At 40.6% G+C, this 27,716-nt stretch overlaps 1 protein-coding gene across 3 annotated transcripts in view; it reads right to left on the reverse strand.

The window, feature by feature from the left end:
- Window positions 1-27,716, reverse strand: part of RASA3 (RAS p21 protein activator 3) — a 140,904-nt gene that overhangs the window by 50,885 nt on the left and 62,303 nt on the right. For all 3 annotated transcript variants that reach the window (XM_051631667.1, XM_051631652.1, XM_051631659.1), the window contains exons 4-5: window positions 18,672-18,766; window positions 5,382-5,458 (exon numbers count right to left, since the gene is read on the reverse strand). In XM_051631667.1, the coding sequence (XP_051487627.1) occupies window positions 5,382-5,458; window positions 18,672-18,766 (172 nt within the window). The remainder of the gene's footprint in view (window positions 1-5,381; window positions 5,459-18,671; window positions 18,767-27,716) is intronic.

The raw sequence follows: 27,716 nt of genomic DNA on the forward strand, positions 1-27,716 counted from the left end.
ATTCATCAGCATTCCCCACCAGCAGCAAACACAGCTTGAAATTTCTCAAACTACTATGAGGTGACCTGATTGATGCATACATTAAACTGATCTGTTCATAGTCAGCAATACCTTCTGTGCCAACCTCCTTCCCTCCCCACCCTAGCACATATTTCAGGCAGGAAAATAAGCTTCATTTGACCTTGAGGAAATTTCAAAGATGGCAGTATCCTGTATATGGAGCAGAAACTTCTCTAAAGCAACTCATAAATATATGTTCTTCAAACCTGGAAGCAGCAAACCCAAGAGGCTGGGTGGCTCAGGGACCCATCTGGAACATAGGCAAGGAGCGCTGATAGCTGTAGCATCACAGAAAGAGCACCCACTGTCACCTCTGGCCTCAGGCTACTCCCAGATTCACCAGGAGCTGCAGCCTTGCACCCAGCCAACACACCATAAAAGAGTCTGAGAACCAGCACTGGTGCCTCATATAGTGACCACTGTCATCAGCACACAGCTTCCATGAGGGAGCACTTCCTGGCTCATATTGACTCCTTTGCAGAACACCACCTCTAACTTGGAAAAGGAAATACAGTATGGCACACCACCCACAGGAGAGGAGCAAACCCTGCTTTATACTACTGACAAGTTACCAGATTCCACACGCCACCACCACCTATTAAAGAAAACTGGAATACTCTGAGAGGTTAAATAAACTGCATCAAGCTAATGAATCCTTGTGTTTTCTGCATTAAAATGGTGTTCAGAAAAAAAAAATATACAGCACAGAACAGAAAAGCATTATCTAAAACTTTGGAGAGAGCCATGACAGAAAGGAAACAAAATCTAGTCTTCAGAATAAAAGGTACAACGCAGCCACGTATTCCCAAAATCTCTCTTTAATCCAACACTTTAGACAGTTTCTTTACCTATTCCTGGGATCTGATTAAGATAGTTATCTACAGGAAAGTAAATCTGCTCCAACATAAACAAGAAAAGCAGGAAACAAACTACTTAAGAAAGGAAAATTATCAGATGACTTGAAGATGATGTCTGTATGTTTTAATTTTACACCAAAGGATTTAAATATATTCCATGATGGAAAGACTAGGTGGACTTCTGCAGTTTCTCAAGGTGTCTCCAAATGCAATCACAGGTGACAACAGCAAACTCTCATCAGACAAGACAAAATCATGTTTTCTTCTTATTCTTAGATTAGGATGTAGACTGCTGATCCACAAGCAATGGTTATCATCTCAGCCCTTCTGAGTAGACTCGATATAAGCAGCCTTACCCTTCAGGAGCTGTAACTAGCAAAACATACAGACTGACCCTCTAAAATTTTCAAAATGGAGCATCCTTAACCTTAGAAACATCACATTGTGTAAGAGAACTTTATACATAATGTCAGACTAATTTAGGGCAATGATTGCCAACCTGCAAGCAATGTGCTGCCCAAGCCACTTTCTAGCAAAGCTCATGGACAAAGAAATTCAAATCTATAATGGGAGCAAGCAGAGAGGAAGGTCAAATGCTGCCAAGTGCATGCTCTGTACTCTATTCAAATGGCAGAGAAGGCTGGGGAACCATTGCTGACTCCCAGAACTCCCTAGGCACACACCTTCTGCTTTAACCATGCTTGACAAATAACGCTTTCCTCCTTACCTCCCACTTCCTCTTCAGGAGGGTTTTTAAAGCTTTTAAATGCCCACAGCTCAGACACTGTTCTCTTAATGGCCCCTGAAGTGTTTATCTTAGGGAATGTCATATCTACTTATTGTTTCCTTTCCTGCTTGCTCTTGCAAACAGCCCATTTAACTTTGTTCCACGTGGTCAGAATGCATCTTGTAGACCTCTCCAGAGAGTTGCACAGCATTTAAGTTTAATTCATAAGTTAATGCAGAGCTGCCACATCTTCCACACCAGGGCTACAAATGCTTCATTTATTGAATAAAATCTCCACATTGCTATTTATCTGTAGAATTATTTTCTTACTGGAAAACTGTTACAAAATATGAAAGACAACAGCAGCTACTATACCACATACATAATGACTTAGCTGTATAGATTTACAGGGGTGGGAGAACAAAAGAAGGGCAGGGAGGGGAGAGCCCCAAAGCAGATGTTTCCAAGCTTTTTTAAACTTAAGAGACAAGACATAAAACAACACTTGAAGGAGCAGCTGGGGACACTGAATAAATACAGACATTTAAATGTGACTAATTACATACACATGCTGGAATTCTCATAGGAAGATTAGGGAGCCAGGCTCCCAGCTCATGCTGACTTTCAACAGGAGTTCAGTGGCCTATTCCTTCAGGCATGCTGGAAGTCAGATGTCATCCTGCTAAATACAGAACACTGCTTCTAAATGTTGTCTCTGGTAGCTTAACCACAGCAAGCCTACAGATTTCTACAAAGCTATCAGCAGGAGCCCCCCTGTTTATTAAATAAGAATGCAGGCATCTGCTGATCTTAGCCTGCGTTGCCCTGCGAGATGAGAGAAAGTTGTCTGGACCAGCACAGAGGCTTTAAAAGCATCTGGGGAACCACCTTTCTGTGCTAAACACAAATGTGCTGCACAGAATCTCTTCTAATGGTGGTGGGGAAAGGTTTACAAAGGGTCTAGGGCTCCTTTCTGACTACTTTGGTTATGAAGCAGGAAGGACATCTGCACAGGGAAAGTGGTGGCTCAGAAAAAAATAGGAAGAAGTACAGGCCGTTGCTTTTCAGATGAAAATGGCAAATGTAAATTTGGTAAATCTGGGTACACACAATCCATTCATGACTTAGTTCAAGCACTTCAACCTGGCATGTCTGTAGAAACAGCATCCCTCCCTAGTCCATGCTGCTCATTTTCCTTCCTCTTAGAGCAAAAGAATAGTGCAGTTTCTACTAGGATGCAGGAAGCAGCAGGAAGCATAGGAAAGTCTTGTCCACTTCTAGCCATGGCCTTAGTACCTCAAAATGGTTCACAAAACTAGACAGATTTCTTGCAAATGGCAAACAAGAGATGGCCTTCACTTTATAGCCAATGGAAGGTAAGGTCAGATGTTGGTAGCCACAGCATACAGCAGTAAACTGTGTAAAGGGCTAGGAAGGCTGTGGCTGCAAAGAATTTGGAGAAAGACAACATGAGATCTTTTGTGAGTGAAGGAGAGGGGAGAAGCCAGAGCCTACTGAGTAAGACAATTTTTTCTAGAACTCAAGACCACTCACTAGAAGGCACAACAGTAGATGGTACAAATGCAGTTACATGAAGGTAATTTTTTCCCCTGCTGATGTAACCATTCCCCTCTCTTTTTCTTCATCAGTACCTTTCTCTTTCTCACTTGTAAGACACATTGCCATGAAAACTTGCACCAGCTGAACTGCATACTCCGGACATTTTTTTTATATCCCTGTTGCCTTATCTAAGCTGCTACAGTCTACTCTCACCTACCACTCATAACAAAAAGCCATGGAAACTAACCAAAGACAGAGTGCCCAAGTCAGCTACAGAAGACAACAATAGGAAAGATAGCTTCAGCAGACAAAAGCTTGCATGGGCTCTGATTTTCAAGGTTTTTTTTCTAAGAACCAAGGCCTGGATTTAAATAAATATGAACTGCAGTTAAAACCTCAGGAATTTCCTACACATTTCAGCTAATACATTGTATTTACTGAACAATACCTTGCAAATCATGGTTACAGCATGCTTCACAAGCCATTCTAGGTATTTTCTCTGCATTGTAGAAAGTGAATGAAACAGTTTTCAAATCAAGACCATACAGGCAAAAATTTGAATAAAGATTTAAAACCTGTCTAGTCAAATTAATAAAAAGGTAGACAAACATGCTGCATGCTGCCATGTTGTTAAAGCTGTCACTGCCTTATTATAGCTTTTCAGGAAGGACTCTTTCAGACACCTACTTCTAGCATTTCAGGAGTTTCACTGAAAAATCCCTTGGGATCTAAGTTACCAGGTCTTAGTTAAATGAAGATAAAACCTTTAAAAGAAAGATGGCTGCAGCATGGCACATTCTCTCAGAACAAAACAAAGCAAGGCAAACACTTCTGAAGGCATATATATACCTTAGGTGTATACCACCTAGCCATTCAAAACAGACTATGGTGAGAGAAGGATGTTCCAAGTTCATCTATGTTTGTAGAGTCCCTTGGTTTCTCAGAATGAGTGTGATCATCATCATTCAGTCATATTCAAATGACACAATGGAAAATGACAAAATGAGAGTCCTCAAGTAGTAGTTAAAGGAAGGCTGGATCCTCCAGCTGGTGCACAGCCATACTGACATAGCAACTTCTGTTCCGAAAGAAATACAGTTGTGTTCCAGTGGCATTGTGCCCTGGTTAATAAGCTCACTGGAGCTCAGAGCCTACACAGCAACTTGCACCACCCTGTCCCTGTTATTCACTCTGCCTCACCCCAGCGGACTGTAGAGAGAAAGATTTCAAACATGTCTACTCGCAGAGCTCTGGTAGGGCCTGGCTGGCTACTGGGTATATGCACAGGCACGCAAGATCACAGACCCCAGCACATCCTCATATCAACAGCGTGCCTAGGAGGATGGAGGTCAACCACATGGCTCACCTGCATTTGTTAATAGGTCCTAGATGTAAAAACTACCATGACCGCTTATCAACAAAGCCTTAGCAAAGGCAGTAACAAAATGATGTAAAATACTGGTCTGAAAATAGGGCTGGTTCACTTGCAGAGCATTTTTTCTATTGACACAATTGTGAAATAGCTCAAGTGTATGATGCCAGCAGGCCAATTTTGACAGAGGATACAAAGCCATTTCTTGACAGAAGTTAACCAGCTATGCCACTGGCCCTGAAGGAGCCATCTGAAAGGCTCTGGTGTGGTCAGAGAGTAACGGCCTTCCCACCTCCTACCCAGAGGAAGGCAAAAAATCTCAACTCCCATCCGAGTCCTGCAGCCTCTAGACATCCATTCATTTGAGTGAGACTGGATGGCTGATTCTGAGACTGTGTTAATAACTGATGGCAGACTTTTGTTTGCTAAGTCAGCTCTGAAATGCTCTGTAACCACACAAGTTGTGCTAGAAATTTGTTTAGCTGGTAAGGTCCTTAATGCAAATCAGAAGGACATTAATATTATGCTTTTATGTCTTTTAATATTTATGCAATGACTAAATTGGCTAAGTGCTTTATTAACATTTAAGACTATAAGGAAGAAAATTATGCAGATTATGTGGAGAAAAGAAGACAAAATGAAAAAATATCACACTTTATAAATTCCTAAGGATATCACTGATTAAGAACATTCAATGTGCAATCAATGTTTTGATTCTTCCAAAATTTTTTAAATGAAACACTGCACACCACTGCACACAATTTGTGTGTTTCTTGAAACTCTGCAGTTACATTTCAAATCCTACCGTGTTGCAAGCTTATGGCAGACGACTCCAGTGTCTGTTATGACTTCACTCAGTCTCAGCTCAAGGTGAACCTTCCCCTGAAACACACCAAAAACACCGTATGACAAATTAGTTTCATGCACAGCCAGCCACACCACTCCAACTTAAAACTAAGTCAGCTAATGCAAATAATTCCAGGAGGAGTTGAAAGACAAAGTAACAGCTGTATAGCTAAGGTATTTCACCTGCCAAAGAATGTAGATTAGTAGTCATTTCACTAAATTTCAGTGCATAATTCCTATCATTATCTTATCTCTGTATGTTTTACTAATTTAGGGATACGGAATTTCTGCAGTCTGACACAAAAATATGGTGTTGGAGCTGCATCTTTATTTAACATTTTTAATAATAAACTAAGATCTGCAACCCAATAATTTAGAAGATATCACAGCAGTGTGTTATAAATAAAAACCTACAGGTTTTAAATATTAGAAATTAAAAATTATGAAAGAAACTGTGATAAAAGTATCAGTAAAACTACATTGGGTGACTAAAAAAAAAATTCAACCATGTTCCTAGCATTTATAGCACCTACTGTTAAACAGTCTTCAACTTTTTATCATCACATTAACTTTGTTATGACTTGGGCCAAAATGTTATGCTCAAATATGCTAAGAAAATAGAGGCAATCATGAATACAAGTGGCATTCCTCTTCTTATATTTCAAACATGAGTATCCATTCCCACTAGCAAAAACTCAGAACTACTCTTACAGTGTGTATATATAGCAAATGTAAAATACATTTTGTTATTGATGTATTCCCATCTACAAGAAGAGCTAGAAGGAGGATCTGGGGTACTACAGGTCTGTCAGCCTGACCTCAGTGCCAGGTAAGGTTGTGCAGCGTATCATTTGAGTGCCATCACACAACACGTACAGGACAAGCAGGTGTTCAGACCCAGTCAGCATGGGTTTATGAAAGGCAGGTCCTGCTTGACTAACCTGATCTCCTATGACAAGCTGACCCACTTAGAGGATAAGGGGAAGGCTGTGAATGTTGTCTACCTAGACTTCACTTAAACCTCTGACACAGTTTCCGACAGCATTCTCCTGGAGAAACTGGCTGCTCAGGGCTTGGATGGGCGTACTCTTCATTGGGTAAAACACCGGCTGGATGGCTGGGCCCGGAGAGTTGTGGCAAACAGAGATAAACCCAGCTGGCAGCCGGTCGCAAGTGGTGCTCACCAAGGCTCAGTGTTGGGGCCAGAGCTGTTTAATATCTTTATCAATGATCTGGATAAGGGCTTCACCTGCAGTAAGTTTGCAGATGACACTTGGGAGGGAGTGTTGATCTTCCCGAGGGTAGAAAGGCTCTGCAGATGGACCTGGACAGGCTGGGTCAATGGGCCGAGGCCAAATGTATGAGGTTCAACAAGGCCAAGTGCTGGGTACTCCACCTGGGTCATAACAAACCCACCCAAAATCAGTCTTGGGGAAGAGTGGCTGGAAAGCTGCCTGGCAGAAAAGGAGCTGGGGGTATTGGTCTACAGTAGACTGAACATGAATGTGCACAGGTGTCCAAGAAGACTCACAGCATCCTGACTTGTATCAGAAATAGTGCGGTCAACAGGAGTAGGGATGTGATCATGCCCTTGTGCTCAGCACTGGTAAGGCCACACACCTTGAATACTGTGTTCAGTTTTGGGCCCTTCAAGGACATTGAGGAGCTGAAGAGAGTCCAAAGAAGGGCAACAAAGCTGGTGAAGGGTCTGGAGAACAAGTTTTATGACAATCGTCTGAGGGAAGCGGGCTTGTTTAGCCTGGAGAATAGGAGGCGGAGAGGAGACCTGTACAACTACCTGAAAGGAGGCTGCAGCGAGGTGGAAGTCAGTCTGGCTCTCCCAAGTAACAAGTGATTGAACAAGAAGAAGTGGCTCTAGTTGTGCCAGGGCAGATTTAGATTGGACATTAGGAAAAATTTCTCGGCAGTGTTAGGTTAATGGTTGGACTGGATGATCTTAAGAGTCCTTTCCAACATAAATGATTCTATGATTCTATTCTGACATGCCAGCACTGCAAATCATCATGGCCATAACTGAGTCATTCACCTTTAAAATCACCACCGCACCATCCTTTTTACTAAACGACCCTAAAATCCACCCTGCTAGTTAGTCAGAGCTCTAACGTGGGTGTCATTTTTTACTCAGATCTACCTCAACTCACACAAAAAGTCTGTTACAACCCCTTTTCATAAGATTTTCCAGATTTGACCTTTCCTCTTTTTTGAACATGAACTCTTGCAAGACACTTCACTGTCTCTGAGTGGTTACAGCAACATCCTGCTCTATGAGGATGTCTATCCTGCATAACAGAAGGGAGTGAAGATCAAACCCTGGCCTCAAGATGTACTTCCTCTACAGCAGATTTGTCTGGACAAAAGCAGTTCAAAGCAGAACAGGGAGTGCAGTAACAATTAAGTAGCATGAACATACAGAAGCTCAGTTCAAGTTCATCGTCCAGTCTTACATTTAGCTTAGCAGTACAAACCCTGAAGCCTGGATACTTGTCCTGAAGAAGCCTTTAAGAGGTTCTGTTTCTCACTGCAAGAGTTGTTTTCTCTCCTTCCTTGTATATCCCTTTCTTGGTACCATTTTTCTGCCCCATCTTGAAGGTATGCTTTCACTCCTCAAACCTCTATTACCTACTTATACCTTCAGTATCCTGACTCAGTAACAGTTTTTCCTGTCCGAAGGCTGAACACAGGCCTTTCAAGTACATGTAGTAGATGACACTGGTGTTCACCCAGAAAACAAGAAAAAAAGACTTCTCCATGCTGCATAAAAATCCATGTTGCAGAGGCATCACAGCAGCTCACTGGTATTTTTAACAAGGAAGGACACCAACCTGTGTGGGAGTTTAAAATGATGAGTCCTGCCAGTTGTCTTTTGCATAATTTTAAGCAAAACACTGAAAACAAACAAGAATGCAAAACCTAAACATGTTGCATTTGGCTGTCAGGCTCCTGATTCATGTCTGTTTCAGCAAGACATGAATCCTCCCTCACCCTGCCAGTGCACGCAAATGTCAACATCGGTCATTTTCTTCCCAACTGAAGCCTGTCCTCATTCATAAGAGAACAATTTATTTGCACAAAAGTGTAAAGCCACTTCTAAACCACCTTTTTAAAGACTCAGTACCACTGTAGTGCCCATCAAACCCAAGCATAACAAGGGCTAAGCATACAACCAGCTGAGAACTCCAGTTAAGCAGGATGGTTTTCTGACTTTAGTTTTACTATGTTTTCCCTTATTTCTTCACTGTTCTCTCTTCCACTGGTCACATTTTAACACGAGTTAAACCACTAGTCTCTGGAGAAAAAGTTTATATTATGAACCTGTAAAAACACTGATGCAATATTCACCAATATTCTGTTTATTAGCTCTACTAGAGAAATCAACGCTAATACAAGTTTTGAAGAAACTAAGAGACAGGAACAGACCTTTAGGAAAACTAGAGAAAATATCCCTTTGTAGAATAATACCAAGGAAGGTAATTTTTTAATCGAAATATTTCTGCTGATCTTAAACAAAGGCAAGACTGACCTCTCTCACTAAAGAAAGAATGCTTCAGTACACTTACGTGAGCCTGAATGCAAATCTAATTACAGTGCCAATTTGCTCCATCTCACAGACTATGATGGAAGCTCTCTATTTTAGAAATTAAGTTGCAAAAATATTTTTAAATTGGCAGTACTTCACATATTTTCCCAGCTACATTTAGTACAGAAATACAGCACTGTCTCCTTTGAGCTGAGACTACTTTTTTCTTGTAGCTCTCATTTTTCTCTTGTGAAGACTCTGAAAATGGTCAGCTGTTCACAAAGTGACTCAAAGCTTCACAGTGAAACAGGGATCACTGGGACCAGCAGCTCTACTATCATTCCAAGAACACCTCCTTACTTCTAGTTAAACACTCAAATACAGAAATACATAAAAATAAGGCTACAATAACATACTTGCAGGCTTATTTCACAGGAAATGCAACTCCTATGTAAACAGAATGCTTTTTCCCATATCAACTGTTCTGTTAGGTAAAACATAAGAATTCATCTGAATAAATTTACTACTGAGCAATGACATCAGTTATTTTACAAAATACTGGATAATGCACTTCTCAAAGGGAAGAGAGGAAATTATGCAACGAATCAGTACCATAAAATCAATCCTTAATCTAACCAAGAGATGACAAATTGCTCACCTATACTGGATTAAATGTAACACAGGAACAGGGAGTTGCCATTATCTTTATTTACTGACAATTTACAATAAATAAATTATTATTTATAGTATCAAAAGAACTACTGTGATAAGAACAAGAACCTCCCATTGCTCTAGGTGTGCACAGTTACTGACAGCATTTACAAGCAGGAAAGATCAGATACTGTGGCAGAATAAAGAGTATGTTGTCCCTGTTTTATGGCTGAAACACCATGTCTTACTCCTGCTCAGACAGAATCCCTGTTGCAGAGCCAGGAACTGAGTCCTACGTCCTAGCCATAAAGGTGTTTTTTTTTCCCTTCAGCACAGAGAAAAAACTCAAGAGAAGCTGGAGGTTTGACAATTTTTAAGTAGAAAGCATTAATTACTAAAGACATTTCCATAAAAAAAAAAATCAGGATGTTCCTAGAAGCAGCTATGCTCATTAGCATACCCTTCACATTTGGAAGGGTAGGACTTCTTCAAGGAACTAGCTGAAGGAGTGCCAACTGAACTGCTGAACGCTTCCTTTTTCACAAACTCTGGCTGATATGGATGAGGGGGTTCACAGGTCATACATCCTTCCTAATCAGATCTAACATTATAAAATGGGGCCAGCCAGCTTCCATTTTTCAGATTTTTATTAAAGAAGCCATCACTAAATTGCATTTCTTCTAGGGAAGTAGACAGTATTCAAAAGGAAATCAGCAATGAGCAAAACTTCTAGTGGACCTTACTGAGGAAAAAAAAAAATTATTATGCTTGTTAAATGCCCTCTTTACTAAAAAATAATGGAATAAAGTTCCAGTCTTAACAGTCTCATAACACTAACAGGTATCTGGGAGAACTCCAAGCATAACTATATGAAAAAAAAACACCTGAAAATTATCATAAGGCTTGCAAAGCAAAGAAAAATCAGAATCAAAGCCATGTTTTATGGATACAGGAAGATCCTGTCTCCAACAACCTCATTTCTCCTTGGAAGACAGCTGTGACTTACCGTGGACTGAAACACCAGAAAACAGTTGTAAAGAAAGTAAAAGTATACCAATGCAACCTGTCTGTCTCAAGTTTCCAGCAGTTGCAAATTTGCAGTTTAAATTAAACAGAGTATGTTGAAGGACAAAACAAAACACATGACCATACATTATCCTGAGGTTATTCTTATGACAAGGTTCTGCTATCCTGATGTGAAGCACATTTAGTGGTGGGCCTTACTTAGAGGCAGCATTTGCAAAGCTACCAGGACACCGCTGGGAGCCATTTCTGAGTACAGTTAGATGCACACATTTTGGCCTGGAATCTGACACACTGTGTGATCCAGTGACTGTCGATTCAGATGCAACATCTGATTTAACCCAAAACAGATGTGATCTGATTTTCCAGGGCAAGAGTTCTGAAAAAACACTGATAAACACTAGGAACCTCTGTGCTCTAAAGCTCTAGAAAATGCACAAAAGACTTACAGTCTAAGTTCAAAAGAGAGGAGCCAAATCTATCCAAATCTCTTAAATCATCTCTTTAAGGAAGTATCAACCAGATCTCCATTCTTTTTGCTACTGCAAAACAGTTTTTAGAAAATGTTCACTTTTTAAAAACACCAGAGGACAAGAACAAGTCTTCACTGTTAATTTTAAACAAAAAAATATAAAACATACATTCTGCTTCCTTGAATATCAAGTCAATTATCTTCACACAGCAGTATAACTCTCTTCTACAGAAGAATAACTGGTATCAGAAAACCTCCTAAAAATGCCGTCTCCTCTTAAACATGCTACCCAAAAGGTTTGTGAACACCCATCATTCTGCTTCTCACCAGCCTACCCAATTTTGCTGGGGACTTTCCCCTCCAAGGTGGGAGCATATCTTCATGGAAGTTTTCCAACCATCTATTCCACATAGGGGACCCTTTTCCCAGGCCAGCTGTCTACATCTGCTGCTCTAACAGATGTTCTTTCCTTTAGCAGAGGGCAGCATGGGGTTGGGAAAGGTCTCAGGATCATGCTCCAGATCACAGCCTGCCTGCTGTGCCCCAGTGTGGCACACAGAATCTGGAACTAAATCCAGTCTATCACTGAGGAAAGTGCAGCAGCTCTAATGAACACTGATTCACAAATGCTAGGCAAAGCAGAACCCATGTCTGCTTGAATTACTCAGTAACTGGCAAACATCTTCAAAAGGCACAATGTCAGCTTTGCTGTTTCTCTAAAGGAACAATACCTCCATATGGCCAAAACACTTTAATGCAATATAATATGTAGAAACTGTAAATGAAAGCTACCTGACTTTCACTTCCTCAGACAAACTGTGTTCTGCAAACACAGAATCCAGGTATGTTGTTTTGAAATAATGTAAATTTATTATTCAGCAGTAGGTGCTCCTTACCACATGCCACATTACCAACTAGCTTCTTAGAAGTAACAGACTAAAACCGGATAGAGTGTCTTACCCCTTTGCACTGCCAAGTCTGAATATACCACTCTTAAATTCACATAAGGAGGAAGTCTTGCCACAAAGCAGGATCTGTTCAATAACTGGTCTTTTTGTTTATCACAAACATTATTTACCATTACTGATGCAGAACTCAGTTCTCTGAAATAATTTTGTTGGCAGGCATGTGGCCTTAAGAATCTTGCCACTCTATCAAAACAGAAATTTCACCTCTTTTCAAAACAACTAGAAGAGAGAGACCTAATAAAAGCCACTGTTGATAAAATAGAGGGTAACACCCATTTATTTCCTGTGTGTGGTTGAAAGCTGATACTAAACCTGGAAACAGCTTCTTCTTTTTACAATTTGCATATAGCTGGTTACAGTAGGTTATACAAAATGTGCCAGTAACTCATATTTACACTAGAAGCATTTAAATACCTACACTAAGACAGTTCATGTCAGTGTTGGACAGTGGGCAAGCAATCCCCTCAGTTGTTTATTAATAGAGTAGGTAATTCTGTGAACCACTGGAGTGAAATGGCCCTATACAGTTACTCCTAAAGACAATTTGCTCAACTTAGTTTATCTTCAAACCCGTATTCTTAAGAAAAGTAACAATTAGCATCAGAGTCATTTCACTTTAACGTATATACAGAGCCATTTCAGTTCTACATATACAAAAAGTATTGATTAGAACAGGATGCAGACAGATATGGGAGAGATTGTGGCAGCTTCCACATTATTATGCAGGTAAGGGAAAAGAAAGGACGAGAGTAACATATATCCAGCTTCCTCTACAGATTGTGGGTAGACTTCTCTAGCTGTCACACAGCTCTGAAAGGAGAAGAGATAATTCAAAAGCTTGTGGTGAAAATCTAGCTCTGCTGAAGTCATGGCAAAACTCCCATCCAGATAAGGCCAGGATTTCATTCATGAAGCCTGAAGTCTGGGATACAGATTCTGTATTCAACGGGAAGGCTAAAACAAAGGAGAGGTTTCCTGAGCAGCACAGAGTGCCCTGGATATATTCTTCTAGCTAATATACAAGAAGCATTTCAGAGCCAGCAGTCATCTCCAGCATGACAAAAAGATTGTAGGTGTACTCTCTCAACATACCTGTAAGTAATGTTTTCCACTTTGTCCACCACCTGACACCTGTATCAGTCCATACTCAAAAACAGGCATGCTTAATCAATAATAATCAAAGGCCTGTTAGGGAAACTGCTAATGTTGAAAGGAGTAGGATGGGCTTTTGGTGTCTGAAGAAAGTATTCTTTAAAATCGGTAAATCTTTTGCATAAGTTTTGAGTACAGAAGGTTAAAATGTGAGATTATTTGCTTCCCCAGTGTTGGTTATCTGCCCTTTACATCCTTTTTTTTCTTTTTAAGTTGATAGCCAAATTGATATGTTTCAGACACATCAAAGTTCTTGTGAACAGGAAGGAGAAATGAGCAATTTTCAATTTATGTCAGATTTTTTTATCCCCAACAATGAGCTTTACATAAGACCTTGAGCATGACTGGCTTTGGAAAAGCACTCTGTCATTTAATATTGAGAACTCAGCTGTAAGAGAACATGACCATTTCACATTTGTCAGTGCTGCAGAGGAAGTAACTCAAAGTGCACTTGAAAAGGGGAACTTCTAAAGCAAGAGGCTGCACAGGAAAACATGTCAGAATGATCTAACTCTCCTTGCATTTCTCCCCTGCTTTGTCATATACAGACTACATGGTTTAGAGTATGCTGGTGTATTTTGATATTAATCACAATGTCTTTGGATCTTTAACTGCTTCACTGATTACATGCGCACAAAGGGTATTTGGTCTGGAAAGCTCAAACTTCACAAAATGGACTTGAACGATGCAGGGCTGAAGTTACTGTGAAAGAAATTGAAGGGTAAAAGTACTTAAAAACAGGAAAGGCCTTTTAAAGATGGCATGAGCACTAGGGCTAGCTGAGAACACGTGGACCACTGAGAGCATCTGTCATCTACAGCCCCAGGCAAGTATCTGAATCATTTACTGTTGCGTAAACTTCAGCATGTGAAGTAGAGGCAAACATCTGTGGATGAAGAGAGATGTATGCACTATAGCACAGCAATTTTTGCTTCCAGTCCTCAAAAGGCATGTGAATGAGAATATAGCAGGTTCTGAATGACAAATGACTAGTAGAAAAAAAAAGATGCATCCTGAGGAAAGCATGCAACATCATGATCTTACTGACTTCAAACAGCTAAGAAAGTCATGTCTTCTGTTGCTAGTCCCTCCCCCCTCACCCGCTGAGGCTGACTAATTGTTCATAGGCTATTTCAATGCAAAACTTAAACCACTTTAAGTACTGTTCAGTTGCTGTTTTACTTCCCACTAAAATGTTTGGGCACTTGTACTGTCAGAAACTGGGTATTTAGCTCTGGGCATAGTAACATCCCACTGAGGACCACGCAGGTTCCATCAGAAGATGGGAACTTAAAAATCCTTCAACTAAGCCTGCACAAACCCACTTGGTTACAGCTTCATACTTCTAGAACAACTTTACCAGTCTGAAAAGTTAATCCATTATTATGCATTTAACAGCTGCTGTCAATCATCAAATGGTTTGGGTTGGAAGGGACCTTAAAGATCATCTAGTTCCAACTCCCCTGCATCGGCAGGGACACCTTCCACCACTAGACCAGGTTGCTCAAAGCCCCATCCAACCTGGCCTTGAACACTTCCAGGGATGGGGCAGCCACAGCCTCTCCAGGCAACCTGTGCCAGTACTTCACCAGCCTCACAGTAAAGAATTTCTTCCGAATACCAAATTAAATCTACCCACTTTCAGTTTAAAATAGATCCCCCTGGTCTAATCACTACACATCCTTGTTTCATTCTGCATTCTGTATAATAAACTTCCTGATGGCATTTAACATATTTTAGTATATTTTAAAGGGAAATTTTCAGAAATCATGTTGTTTCATATTTGTATGCTGAACACAAATACCATTTTGCCAAAGTTAAATAATTTGCTCCCCACAGAGAAGCTGAAACTTCAGCCACTTACATCACAACAGTTTCATCACCCATGCTATATCAAAACAGCACTCTGGGTATACAGTGACAAGACTATATTATTTTCAAACTAATGAGAGCAAAACCAGCCAGTAAGATATAGGAGCATTGATTTATCAACAGAATAAAAGCCTGTCAACCTCAAGGAGAAGTTACAGTCCATTGCTGAAGAATACAGCGCTGTGTTCTGATGGCTACTGTTACCCACTCACTCAGATAAAGGAAAAGTCAGGTGATTATCTCAACTAACTAATTTGCTAGACCTAATGATGAACCAAAGCCACAAAGGGCATGTGGGTGATCAATGCCCCACCTGCATCTGCAGGCTGAGCAGCTGTGCAGCGCCTGTATGGCTTTGTGGGGGACTTGCACCACACCAACCAGCAACAGTGGTGGTGAGATTAAAGGCCTCTAGTAGCTCCTTGCCTAGATGGACAATGCCCTCATTGTTTCTTCAAGATAAGCAATCATGAAGGACTCTGGTACATCTTCCTGTCAAGCAATAAATGAATATGGTATTTAAAGCACCTGACTCCTGACAATACAAAGCATCTTTATAAGACAGTAAGAATTGGCAACATTGGAAAACCATAAAACTGAATGCAAAGCCTCAAGCTAAACACCTGGACAACTATGTCTGATTGAGTCATACAACATTACCACTTACATCTTGATTTTTTAAAAAATAAATAGGCTTATTTTGTACATCAGAGCACTTAAAGTTATAGCTTCTTAATAAAATTGAGAAAACAGCAAAAAATATTAAGAAATCCACTCAAATTCCGTTAACATTAGAATTCTATTTGTCTGTTGTATTATTCTGCACTTGCAAAAAAACAGAGGAATCTCCTCACCACATACTACTCCCTCCCTATGTATGATGACAGAAACCAGTACTGCCATTTCAAAATTTTTACTGTTTCTGGTATTCGTACAATTGAGGTCCAAACCATGTCAAGAACAAAATTCTAAATTCTACTCATTAAACTTAAAACAGGCAGCTCAAAATACCGGTTCTTACATTAGAAATGTTATTATCCGTAATTTTAAATCGGTCCTTCTGTTCTCAAAAATTAGGACAAATGTGTCCCAGAACTGGGCATCTGAGAAACACAGCACCCAAGATCATTAATATTTCAGTAATTCATTGATTTTTAGCTGCTTTTCAGTTTGACTTTGCTCATTGGTCTGCTTAAAACCTGGATATTTTCAGCTCATTTTCTTTCATATCACAGTGTAATGAATTAAAAAGGATTAGAAACCTGGTCTCTTTGACTTTTGTTGTTTTCTTTTTTTTTAATTCCTCACTCTGACTTGTATGACCTCAAGCAAGTCACATTCCTTCTGACACTTATTCTCACTGTATTCAAATGGTGGGAATGACAGTAGCTTACCTAAATATGGTGCTGTGATGCATAACTAAATAGCCATGAAGTGCTCTACAACATGGAAAATAGTATTAAGGCCACTGACTGACAATAGTAGTAAGATGCAGGAGTTCCCTGGCACATAGCTCAGTGTTTAATCCACTACATTATATGGCCGAAGGAGATGACTGTTAGAATGATAAAACTGATAGCTGGCACAGTAAAATTGCTTTTTGGCTACTAGTGTTTGTATGATTCACTGCAAATGTTAACTACTCGAAGTTTCTTAAATTAATTTCCTTAAAATTGGAGAAAAACTAAGTAACATTGTGTAAATTCTTATCACTAACATGAACATTTTTTTTCTCTTATAAATGAAAAATTTAGAAAAAGATAAAACTGAAATACCACCAAAGGAAGAAAATACAAATACAAAAATACTCCTTCATTTGGCTATCTTCACTTGCACATGAGTTTATACAAAATATTTACAAATCTCCTCCCAATATTAGGGAAAACAAAGCCCTCTTGCAGACTCCTTAACATAAAGGTTGCAGAACATATAAACAGTAAATGGATAAAATCACCAGTGCTTGCTGTTCATGTTCACAGCAGTTGCCATAAATGCTTTTCATGGAGCCCAGAAGCAGCTTTTAACAGTTGGGCTCTTGTAAAGATACAAACAGTGGAAGTGATAAACTGTACAAATAATTACAAACAGCATTTGCTTTCCAGCAAATATTGTGCTACTCATCTCTCCATAAGCCAGAGCTGCCTGCAAACCTTTCTGTTATGAGTTCATAGCTTCCATCACCAGTGCTGTTCTGGAAAGCACCCTGGTCTAAAAAGCTTCCACAAGCTCACTCTGTGTAACAAAATAAACAATGTAGAAGCATATCCAAATATTGGCCTTCTTCAACTGATAAATTACAAAGGGAAAGTTTTCATATCCTACAGGAAATAAACACTAAATCTATTGTTTTAAGGTCACTGTCATAAGAGGCTTTGGAGTAAAAGAAGAAAGGGAGACCGTAGTTAACAGAATAGACCTCAAAAGGCTTTTAACAGCCTTTCCTCCATCACCATTGATATTAAAGAGCACCAGTATTTTACACTAGAATGTTACACATTGAACAGGCTGTCAGGACGCTTTCTTTGCATCATGTGCACAACAGTGAATTATTTATCTCTCAAAACAACAGAAAACATAACCTTGAATATATTTTCACATACGCTTCACTACACATAACCACACTACATGTTGCAACAAGCGTGCACTTTAGGTGTCATTTTCTGACCTGGTATGTGCAGACCTGCATGCAGACTGAAAAGCCAAAACGTCACATCTAACCCTACCACACAGTGATACCTACACAGCATTTCCCCTTCCACTTATTGGAGACTGTTGCACAGGTCAGACATTCATGTCTGTGGCCTCCTAAAAAAATACTGTGGTTCAAACATGACCTGCAATATATAGTTGGGGGAGTGGGGAAGAAAAAAGAATAAAAAGAAAAAAAAAACAGAAAAAAAAAACAGAAAAAAACCCCCACAAAACAAACAGTCGCTGATTTAGCTGATTTATATTGACTTGAGATCCTGCTACATAATTTTTATTTCTTGCTTTCTTAAAATGACTGTTTCTGTAGGACCTAACATTGTAATAGAAAATGGAATGAGGGTAAGTACAAATTAAAAAAGGACCTTCACTGTGCACCAGTAGTGCAAAGTACCAAATCCTAAAAAAGCTAAAGCAATAAAATTACCAGCGGGGCCTAGAAATCTGTCAAGGAGTGGTGTTTTTCCATGAGATTTAATTGTTGCCATTCCTGGGACAACCTTCCTATAGAATTATTTAAAACAGGACCTGCAGACACTGTTTTCAAGCTGGCTCCAATCCCTGAGGAACTGACAGTAATTTTTAGGACTTTGAAGTTACTTGATAATTGACATAACCACACCCCTACTTGTATCAGTGACCCTGACAGCTCACAGTTTTTATTATTTCTCTGGCAAGAACCCTGGTCCCAATGACTTACCCACACTTGTAAGTTATCGTGCAAGTTGCAATATAACTGAAACCTAAGTCATACCAATAAGTAATGCTTCCTTTCTGTAGGGAAGCAACACATCTGTCTTAGAGCCATAGAACCCATAAAGCTGCCACGGCCCTGTTACAAATACTCCTTTGTCAAGATAATCTCACCTGTACTTCTGAATCAGCATCAACATGCTGGAGTTGAAACCAGGTGTCTCTGTTGTGATACTTCTGTAGATCTTCTTTCTGTATAGCTACCTTTCCTGGAAATAAAACAAACCAGACGCACATTTTAAGACTTATGATATAGCTCTCCCGTAGTACATTTCCATAAAAAGTTTTAAAACAATGATTTAAGGACTATCCTATTCAAGGAAGGCTTCTGAGCAAGAAAAGATTTCTTCAGGGCATCTCCTTTACACAATACATAATCATTTCTGATGAGCAACTTTTTCCACTTCATATTGTGAAAGACTTTAAAATTCCTAACAACATACTCACCTAACCAACTGAAGCCCTGAGCTCTGAGGATAAGCTTGCAAGTATACTTATAGTAAAAATATCATTATTACTTCTTTGACATGTCCATTAAACTTGTGGGAGGAAAAGCTTGAAAACGGTTAGAGAGAGATTTTTGAGGCAGACATCTATTAACGATCCCAAAATAAATGTCCATGCCTAGTGTTATTGCTAAAAATAAATTAGGATGAGGCTTTTAACCATAATTTTTTGTAGGAGAAAGGAAGCAACTAGAGATGTCAAGTCATAGCAGATTCACAGATCTGCATTCTGAGGCCCTGCTGACTCACCTCTCTCACTCAAATCTTGCAGATTTTGCATTCTGCAACCCAGAGCCACCCAAAGTACTACCCCTGACTGCAGAGAGAGAAAAAACCCCACAGCAGTTTTTCCCCTCACCTTTTTTACCTTCTCTTGCTCATCCCAAATTAATTGCTTTGGTTGTAACAGCAACCAGTTCCACGTTGCAAACTAATGTACACGCATGCTAAGGGGTAATATAAAGCTGAAACTTTTCTTTTTCCCAGTCACTCTCAGACATCATGTAAAAGCACACTCTGAGGAGCAAATAACTTTTTCCAAGTGTATGTCTTTGTACACACAAAGCTGAGCACGGCATGCCTAAGGGCACGTGATCCCCAAAGCTGCTTTGGGCTGGGCGGTTCCCCAGGCGCTCAGCAAAGCAGCACGTTCAAAACCAAAGAATCCAGGACAGTCAGATTAACTCCAGGAGGCTTGAGAAAGCTGGTTTTTGGCAATGTGATTTGGTAGCAGACCTTCTCTGCTAGACTGAGTTGCTTGCATACAGTCTGCAACCACTGCTTTGCTATGGAAACACAGACTTTCTTTAACCAAATCCTGCTAGATAAAATACACCGATGGACACAGTCTTAGTGGGAGGGAGATTTCCAAGGCTTGCCAAACCCATGCATTTTGGCTAAAGGCCAGTAATACATTACCACAGCAAATGTTAACACGTTTACAAAAAAAAAACACAAAACAACCCAGTACATGCAACCAAAGACTACAAAAATGGTAAACACAAATCATTCTCCCTTTTGAAATCTAAAAGCTTACTAAAGTTCCAGCAGTAAGTTATTACCCCAGTGCTTCCTCAATTTTTGGCCTTCTCCTCTAGCTGTTGTTGGATGGCTCCACCCAGCCCTTCTGTTTGCTGGGCTGCTCCGTGTACCCTGCTGCAGCTGCTGCTGCATTCTTCTGTCATGTTCGGGTTGCTTCTGGTGACAGTTTCCAGACTTCCAGTTTCTAAACTACTCTGCCAGCTTTCTAAAGCTGCCCTCCGTAGTATCTGCCAGGGTTTCTGCTCCAGCTTCCACAGAGCTGCTGACCACTTACTCCCAAGTCTTGCTTATTTTGCCCTCAGTGCTCTCCTCCCTCTGCTTGTCCTCTAGAGATTACCAGATCCATCTCCTGGCAAACATTAAGATATAGATTAACAAGGCAGATTGATTACCAGCCTCAATTGGATATGAAGAGCAAGCAACTTGAAATTTCTTAGAAAAGCAAAAATTAAATTACACAAACGTACAAAGTAATATGGCAGAAAGGTTAATAAATAGGACATCAGAACCATGCTGAACAGAGGACACCAAGTTAACACGGCTGAGAATCTCTGTAACGATGGCTGTGTGTTTTCAAAGCTTCTACTTTTATTCTCCAACCACAGCAGTTTGTGGGCAGCTTAGTTTCTCTAAAACATTCTGTGAGAGGAATACATTTAAACATGTGACCTTCCAATAATTGCTTTGGACCTCATTTGAAATTGTTTACTTTCACTGCTTGCTATCCTCACTGTACCCTTTAATCTCTTGCAGAAATCCTCCACCCGACTGCAGCGTAACATGCACTTTCCAACCAGCGTCACCCATATCTTTCAATCAGTCTCATTCACAGTCACTACCCATGCAGGGAATGTCCTTGTGGAACACTCTAGGATGATTTCACCAACATCTGTACCTGTATATAGCACAAGTGGTGTTATCACTGTCCCCTCTTTCAGCAGGGAGTCAGAACTGCTCTCTACATCAAGGACGGCAAGATAACTCAGGTGGGTCTGAGGGCACAGTCAATATGTAACTGCAGCTTGTGTTTGGAGGCAATGGTACATGCCTCCAGCTCCATGAGGGTTAATGTGGTGGTACAACTGTTTTGATGAGGAAACTGAACAGCACTGTTTGCTCTGCACACAAGCAAGTCTTATTAATGAGTGAAACTTATTGACTTGGCTGGCTGGAATCCAGGGCTTTTCACTGTATACTAAATGATCCATAAAGGAGAAAAAAATCTATTAGGAAAAAAAACAGGGGGGGGGAAGAGTTTAAAGAAAAAAAAAAAAGCCCTACACCTTGGGTAGTCTAAACATCTACAAAGGTGTATTACTGATAAGCAGTTCAAACAATCTGCCCTGTTAAACAGTTATCTGTGTATAGTAGCAACCTGCACAATTTCTAACTCTTTGCCTGTACTGGCCATGTGCATATGCTCACCCAACCCTTACTCCTCCTCACCACCAGGCCCACCTAAGCCGCAGTGCAGGTGCTTAGCATGGTCAGGTCTTGCCCTCCTCTGTACAGTCATTGCTCTGCCACCACCTGACCTACATCTGACCTGGCTCAAACAACTTCTAGCCTCACCAGAACCAGGTTAAATCTAGTTAAATCAATAATCACAAGCCCTTGGCACTGTCACTTGACCCTATCTGACAAGGGCCTACGATTCTCCTTGAAGAGAAACCTGACACAAGAGGTTTACCACTCATTTACAGGACGTTTTCCTCTTTGTGGTTCTTCAGCATGCTCCCAAACTCAAGCCCATAGTCTCCTGCTCTTTCTCAAGACTTGGGTGCCTGCCAGGCAGCAGCAAAAGACTCAAAAACTTGCACCTGAGGCAACCAGCCACTCCTGCTGGTTTCCTCAGAGTTGCCCCAGGCTGCAGAGAGTCTGGGTCTGTTTAAGCTTTTCGACACTGTATGGGAAGAGGCAGAAAACAGCAGACCATAATGAATGATAGAAGGCATAATTCCAAAACACAGTTGAAGTTAGTTTTAAAAGTTAGATTCTCAGCAATAAAACAGCAATAAGGTAAAAGCATTTTCATCTAAAAAATTTCTTTCTCAAGCCTGACAGGCACCAGGACTTCAGGCTGGGGAAACACCACACACTCCTGCCCATTTTTCACCCATACGGCAGCAATTTTCCAATGTGCCCCCAAGTTTAGACTGAACAGATCTTCATGGACGCATTTAAATCCTCAGCCCTGTGTTCAAAACAAAGATGCCCCTTGCCACACCTGACCCAATCCTGCTGCAAATCTCTCTTTAAGGAAAAAAACAACCTACCAACAACCTATGATTCCAAATATGTAGCTAGCTCATGGATTAATGAAGTTACTACCTAGGGCCTGGATGGTCCTAAGGGTGCAAATTCCACTTTATGATACATGGTGCAAATTGATTTAAGAGCCTCCTACTTACCTTACCCATACACCCCTGTCCTTGTGACAGGCTGTACTGAAACTGTTAAGGAAACCAATCCAAACTAAAACACTCTGAACAATGAAAACAAACATTCTGGGGGAGGAGAAGGAAGGGAGGAAGAAATAAGTTTCAGGGGTCATGTGTGGGTGTTGTTGGCATTTTTAACACACAGATCATTTCAACTGACCTGTTTCATGGCTTCCTCACTCAAGAGTCACATTAACACAGCTAGAGGGAAGATCACAGCAGAAGTTCAATAATTTAGGCCCAGAGGCAGAAAGATGAAACAGAGATGTGTAGGGATTTCTGACTTCACTGCTCGGCAAAGTGCTTGTGGAAGCACAGCACCCCCAGTGCCCATCCCTCACTGGAGTTTCAAAAGCTCTTCCCAGGCAAGTCAATGCAGCCCATTAGCTTATTCCTGGACATGCCTGGGCTTGTTAACTCAGGGTCTAACATTTCCATACAAAGACTAAGAGAGTTGATAATTTAGCTCAGGCATTCTCCATCCAGTCACAACTACCTTCTTTCTGGATTACCTGTTAGTGACAAAAGGATTAGGCACTAGTTTGAGGACTACATGTCACATTTTAATACTCATTTGCCAGTTTGCAGAGTGTTTGTCTCACAGCTGAGATATACAAATATTTATGTCAGATGCCAGATTATTCTAAGTTCTATTTCTTTCCCTAAAAGTAGTCAGACAGCAATAGAACAGGAATTTATTATTTTAAAAGGGCATGAGGCTTTACCCGAAAAAGGATCCAACAGTTATTTTATAGTGCCCTACAAACAGAGCCTTTCAGGAGCTCTTCTATCTTCTCTAAGTTATCATTATAATGGAATACCTGCACAGTGAAAAATCACAGAACTTCACATATTGCTGCCAAGTGAGCTGGAGCAATATAATGTAATATTTTTCATACAACATACTCCATTAACACTGACTGCAGTATAGTTAATCTTCAGCAAAATATTAGGTTTGACTCACATGTTAAAAGGCCCCAAATGCCTAATTAATTCAGTCTTCTTTCAGCTCTAAGCTGAGACTGCTTTGCCTCCTATTGTGCTGCAATATTAGGCAGTAAGAGGACATGGAAGCAGAAGTTGTGTCATGCTAGTATGCTAAATGCACAGACACACTTTAGCAGTGAATTCACTTAAAATAGCAGGTACGAAGGAGAGTCACTTTCAATAGCTGGAAAGAGTAAGGAAATCAGAATAAATTCCAGTAAATGTTGCAGGCTGTGAAAGCCTTATGAAACTTTAATTACCTTGAAATCTCCACCCAAGAAGCACTGCTACTGTTCCAGACTACCTTTTATAATTATCCATATGAAAGGTTATTTGTCATTGAATAAAAGTACATAAAGTTTGCAAGACAAAAAAGGCTAGATGCTTGCCCTGTTCAAGAACAGCCCAAATTCACTCACTCCTCCCTCCCTGTAACACAGAAAAAGATTCAAACAAGCAATCTCCCTACTTGAGGATTAGAACGATAAGGATGAGCATTAGGGGCAACGTAATGCTTCAGAGCCTTAAGAGCAGCAGAATGGCTCCCTCCCAGCTCCTGTGCAGTGCACCATGAAGCACAACCACTACTAAACCATCTGCTACCATGGGTAAAGATCAGTGAGGACAATGGCAGAACACTCCTAGCACAGCAGCAGAGGGTACATCCTTCACAGAGTACTGAGGTGTACTGTATTAATGACCTCAGTTTTGTTGTGTTTTTTTTTAATAACTAGTCCAAATATAATAAGAATATCACTTATAAAACCCATTTTTCCCCTTTGTGGAACTTCTCTTGGATAATAAAGCAGGGAAAAGTAGGCTGTGGATAAGACAAAGCTTCTATCCTTAACAGAAGCAAGGTGCAGCATTGCATGGACCATCCTCAGAGTAGTTTCACAGGCCACAATCCTAAAGATCTCACATGCCTTACATCACAATTTCTACTGTCTCTTCCCGTTAAAAAGCAAACCAAAACAAAAAAACTCTACCCAACCACACCTCTGGTATCAATTCTTTGCCAGATGCTCTCTGGGCCATTAAAATGTCCACACATTTGAGAAAGGTAATATAGCCCCTGGCTGGTTGCAATGGAGAGCAGTCCTAAGAATCTGGGCTTGCAGTCACTACTGTCTGCCTTAGAGCAGACACCAAGACCTTGAGCATGCTGTGTGCACTGAACCACTATCCCCTTCATCACCAGCCCCCTCCAGGTACTACCACTACAAGCCACCGCTACTGCATCTTCTTCACAGTCCCAGCCTTTGCTTAGTTCAAAAATGAGGCATAAATCAGACAGAGACTGCTTAACACCTCCTAGTGCCAAGATAAGCCAAATACTGCAGAAAATACAGAAAGCTCAGCTGAAACTATAGAAGTCAGAGATAAACTGGGAGGATGGATCCATAGTGATATTCCAAATACAGACAGTCTCAGCACTGTGATATGGTAAAGAGGAGGGTTGCATAAAAAGACAGTAGACGTTCTAGCACATTATGCTCAGTAGTTTTGTTCATAATACCTGTAACTGTAGGAGGAAAAAGGAAAAAATATCTACTTCTGAAAGCTCAACTTTGTTTTCCTGCTTTTGTGACCATCTGTTATGTTAAAAGACACTGTGAGTGCATCCTAACAACTTTTTCTGTGCAGAAAGTATTTATTTTAGGCTTTCTGTGCAAGTGTAGAGAATCTTCTCTGGGTAATGCTAGTTTATAGCTCCCTGAGGCTTGTCATTGTGGGACAGTCATGTGTTTCCTTTATTTCATTAGTAGCTATATTTATACCATACTGAGTAGCTATTATTCCCATGTCATCCAACAGGACCTCACGGAAACAGTAAACCAAGTTGTGAATGCTGCCTAAGCCATGGTCACAGTGGAGGAAACAGAGGACCACAATTTTCTATTAAAATCTTGATCTCTGTTTCATGCTGCATTGGAAGATCTTTCCTCCACTTAGGTAGCAAGAATAGTTTAACAGAGATAATTATTTTTCAATTTTTCTTTTAAACCTGTAAATTAATAAAAAGGTGATGCTTCAGCTACATTTGGCAACAGTTACAGAATCACAGAATGTGTGAGGTGGCAAGGGACCTTTAAAGGTCATCTAGTCCAGCCCCGCCTGCAGTGAGCAGGGACCTCCTTAACCAGATCAGGTTGCTCAGAGCCTTGTCAAGCCTGACCTTGAATGGCTCTCAGGATGAGGCCTCCACAACCTCCCTGGGCAATCTGTTCCAGTGTCTCACCACCCTCACATTAAAGAATTTCTTCCTAATGTCTAAACTAAATCTCCCCTCTTTCGGTTTTCATCCATCACCCCTTGTTCCCTCACTACAAGTCCTTTTAAAAAGTCCCTCCTCAGCTTTCCTGTAGGCCCCCTTCATGTACTGGAAGGCTGCCACATGGTCTCACTGGAGCCTTCTCCTCTCCAAGTTGAAAAACCCCAACTCTCAGCCTGAATTCATAGGAAAAGTGCTCCAGCCTTCTGATCATCTTTGTGGCCCTTCTCTGGACTCGTTCCAACAGGTCCATGTCCCTCTTTTGTTAAGGGCTCCAGAACTGGACACAGCACTCCAGCAGGGGTCTCGCAAGAGCAGAGTAGAGGGGCAGAATCACCTCCCTTGCCCTGCTGGTCACGCTTCTTTTGATGCAGCCCAGGATGTGACTGGCCCTCTGAGCTGCGAATGCTTTGCTCATGTCCAGCTTTTTGTCCACTAATACCCCCAAGTCACTTTCAGCAGGGCTGGCTCTCTGTCATATTATAATGGTTTGCTCGGACATTTGGTAATGAATTGTGGCAACTCTACAGACACACCTCCTCATCTTTCGAAGTAGTCATTAGCAAAGGCCCAGTCACCTCAAGCATGCAAGCCTCAAAACTTCCATTCCAGGGTATTTTCATTCAGTAAGACTGTCCAAGAGCTATGATTTGGTTTCATCTACTTTAGTTCAGAGCAGCTAAGTTTAATTACCTCCTAAGGTAAATCTGTTTTACTGCCCTGCTCTGCTTCAGCTCATCTAACATTAAGCAGGAAGACAGTTACAACCTGCCAGGATACAACAGCTGCAAGAGTTCCAATTTGTTGTAGAACACACCTAATAATCTCTACGGAAGTGACTTACAGCTATTAAGTTATAGTAAATGTAATTAACAGAATCACTTGCTACGTCTTCTCCTTGCTGGCTTTCTGTTCCTTCACTGAGGAGCTTAGACCTTTCAGATCTGTGCTTTATTCAGTATCATCCCATCAGCATCCAAACCAAGCCTTCTCCCTCAGTCAGGTGTACCACAAACAGAACCACAGAAAATTAGGGGTTGGAAGGGACCTCTGAATATAATTTAGTTCAACCCCCCTGACAGAGCAGGTTTTATTTCCCAGTGCAATATGAGGGCCAAGACTTGCTACACTGAATTTACTCCTTCCTCTCAGAACTTCAAAGGGGGTGTATTTTGTTCTGTTCAGGTTCCTGCTTAACACAAATGCTAGCAAGTCAGTTACATTCATCTGTTAAAAAAATAAAGTGCTGGGGGCAAAAAAAAACCAAACATGTGATCTGTGATTTAAGTAGATGATAAACAATTGTGTACTTGTCACCTGAAGGGCATATGATACAAACTATTCTGCATTAAACTAGTTTCTGTGGCAGATTTCCTGTTTTTTAACTGATCTGTGTGTTCAAAGTCACAGCCTGGCACCCTGCACTGTTGATTATACCCTGAGGAGAACACCAATTTAGGGCATATCATGGAGATGTCTTTCTTCACTAAGTCTAGCTCAATTATTAAAGGGTGAGAAAAGCCTTCTGTCCCCCTGTCTTAGTGCAGCTTGCCTCATTCAACATTTCTAAAAATATGTTCTATTAGAGAACATATATTCACATTTACCTTATTTAGCAGCACTACTATCCTAATATTCCTTCTACTGTATCTAGCCAGAGGTATCTTTTTTTCCCATTACTCCTGGGGGTGTACCAATTGACAGTTTTTCACATGAAGCCCATGTCTTCAATGTTTTTCTCATTGTAACAACTAGTTGGAAATAGCTTTCCTATGTATTATGTAAACAAATCAAATTGGCCTACTACTATTTGATCATTTGGAAACAAACAAATCTAACATCAAACAAAATTTACCATTACTTTCAGTAGTTCATTTCCTATTCAAACCATCTCAACATACCATAAAAA

Source organism: Apus apus, chromosome 1, assembly GCF_020740795.1.
Source record: "Apus apus isolate bApuApu2 chromosome 1, bApuApu2.pri.cur, whole genome shotgun sequence".
Classification (NCBI taxonomy): Eukaryota; Metazoa; Chordata; class Aves; order Apodiformes; family Apodidae; genus Apus; species Apus apus.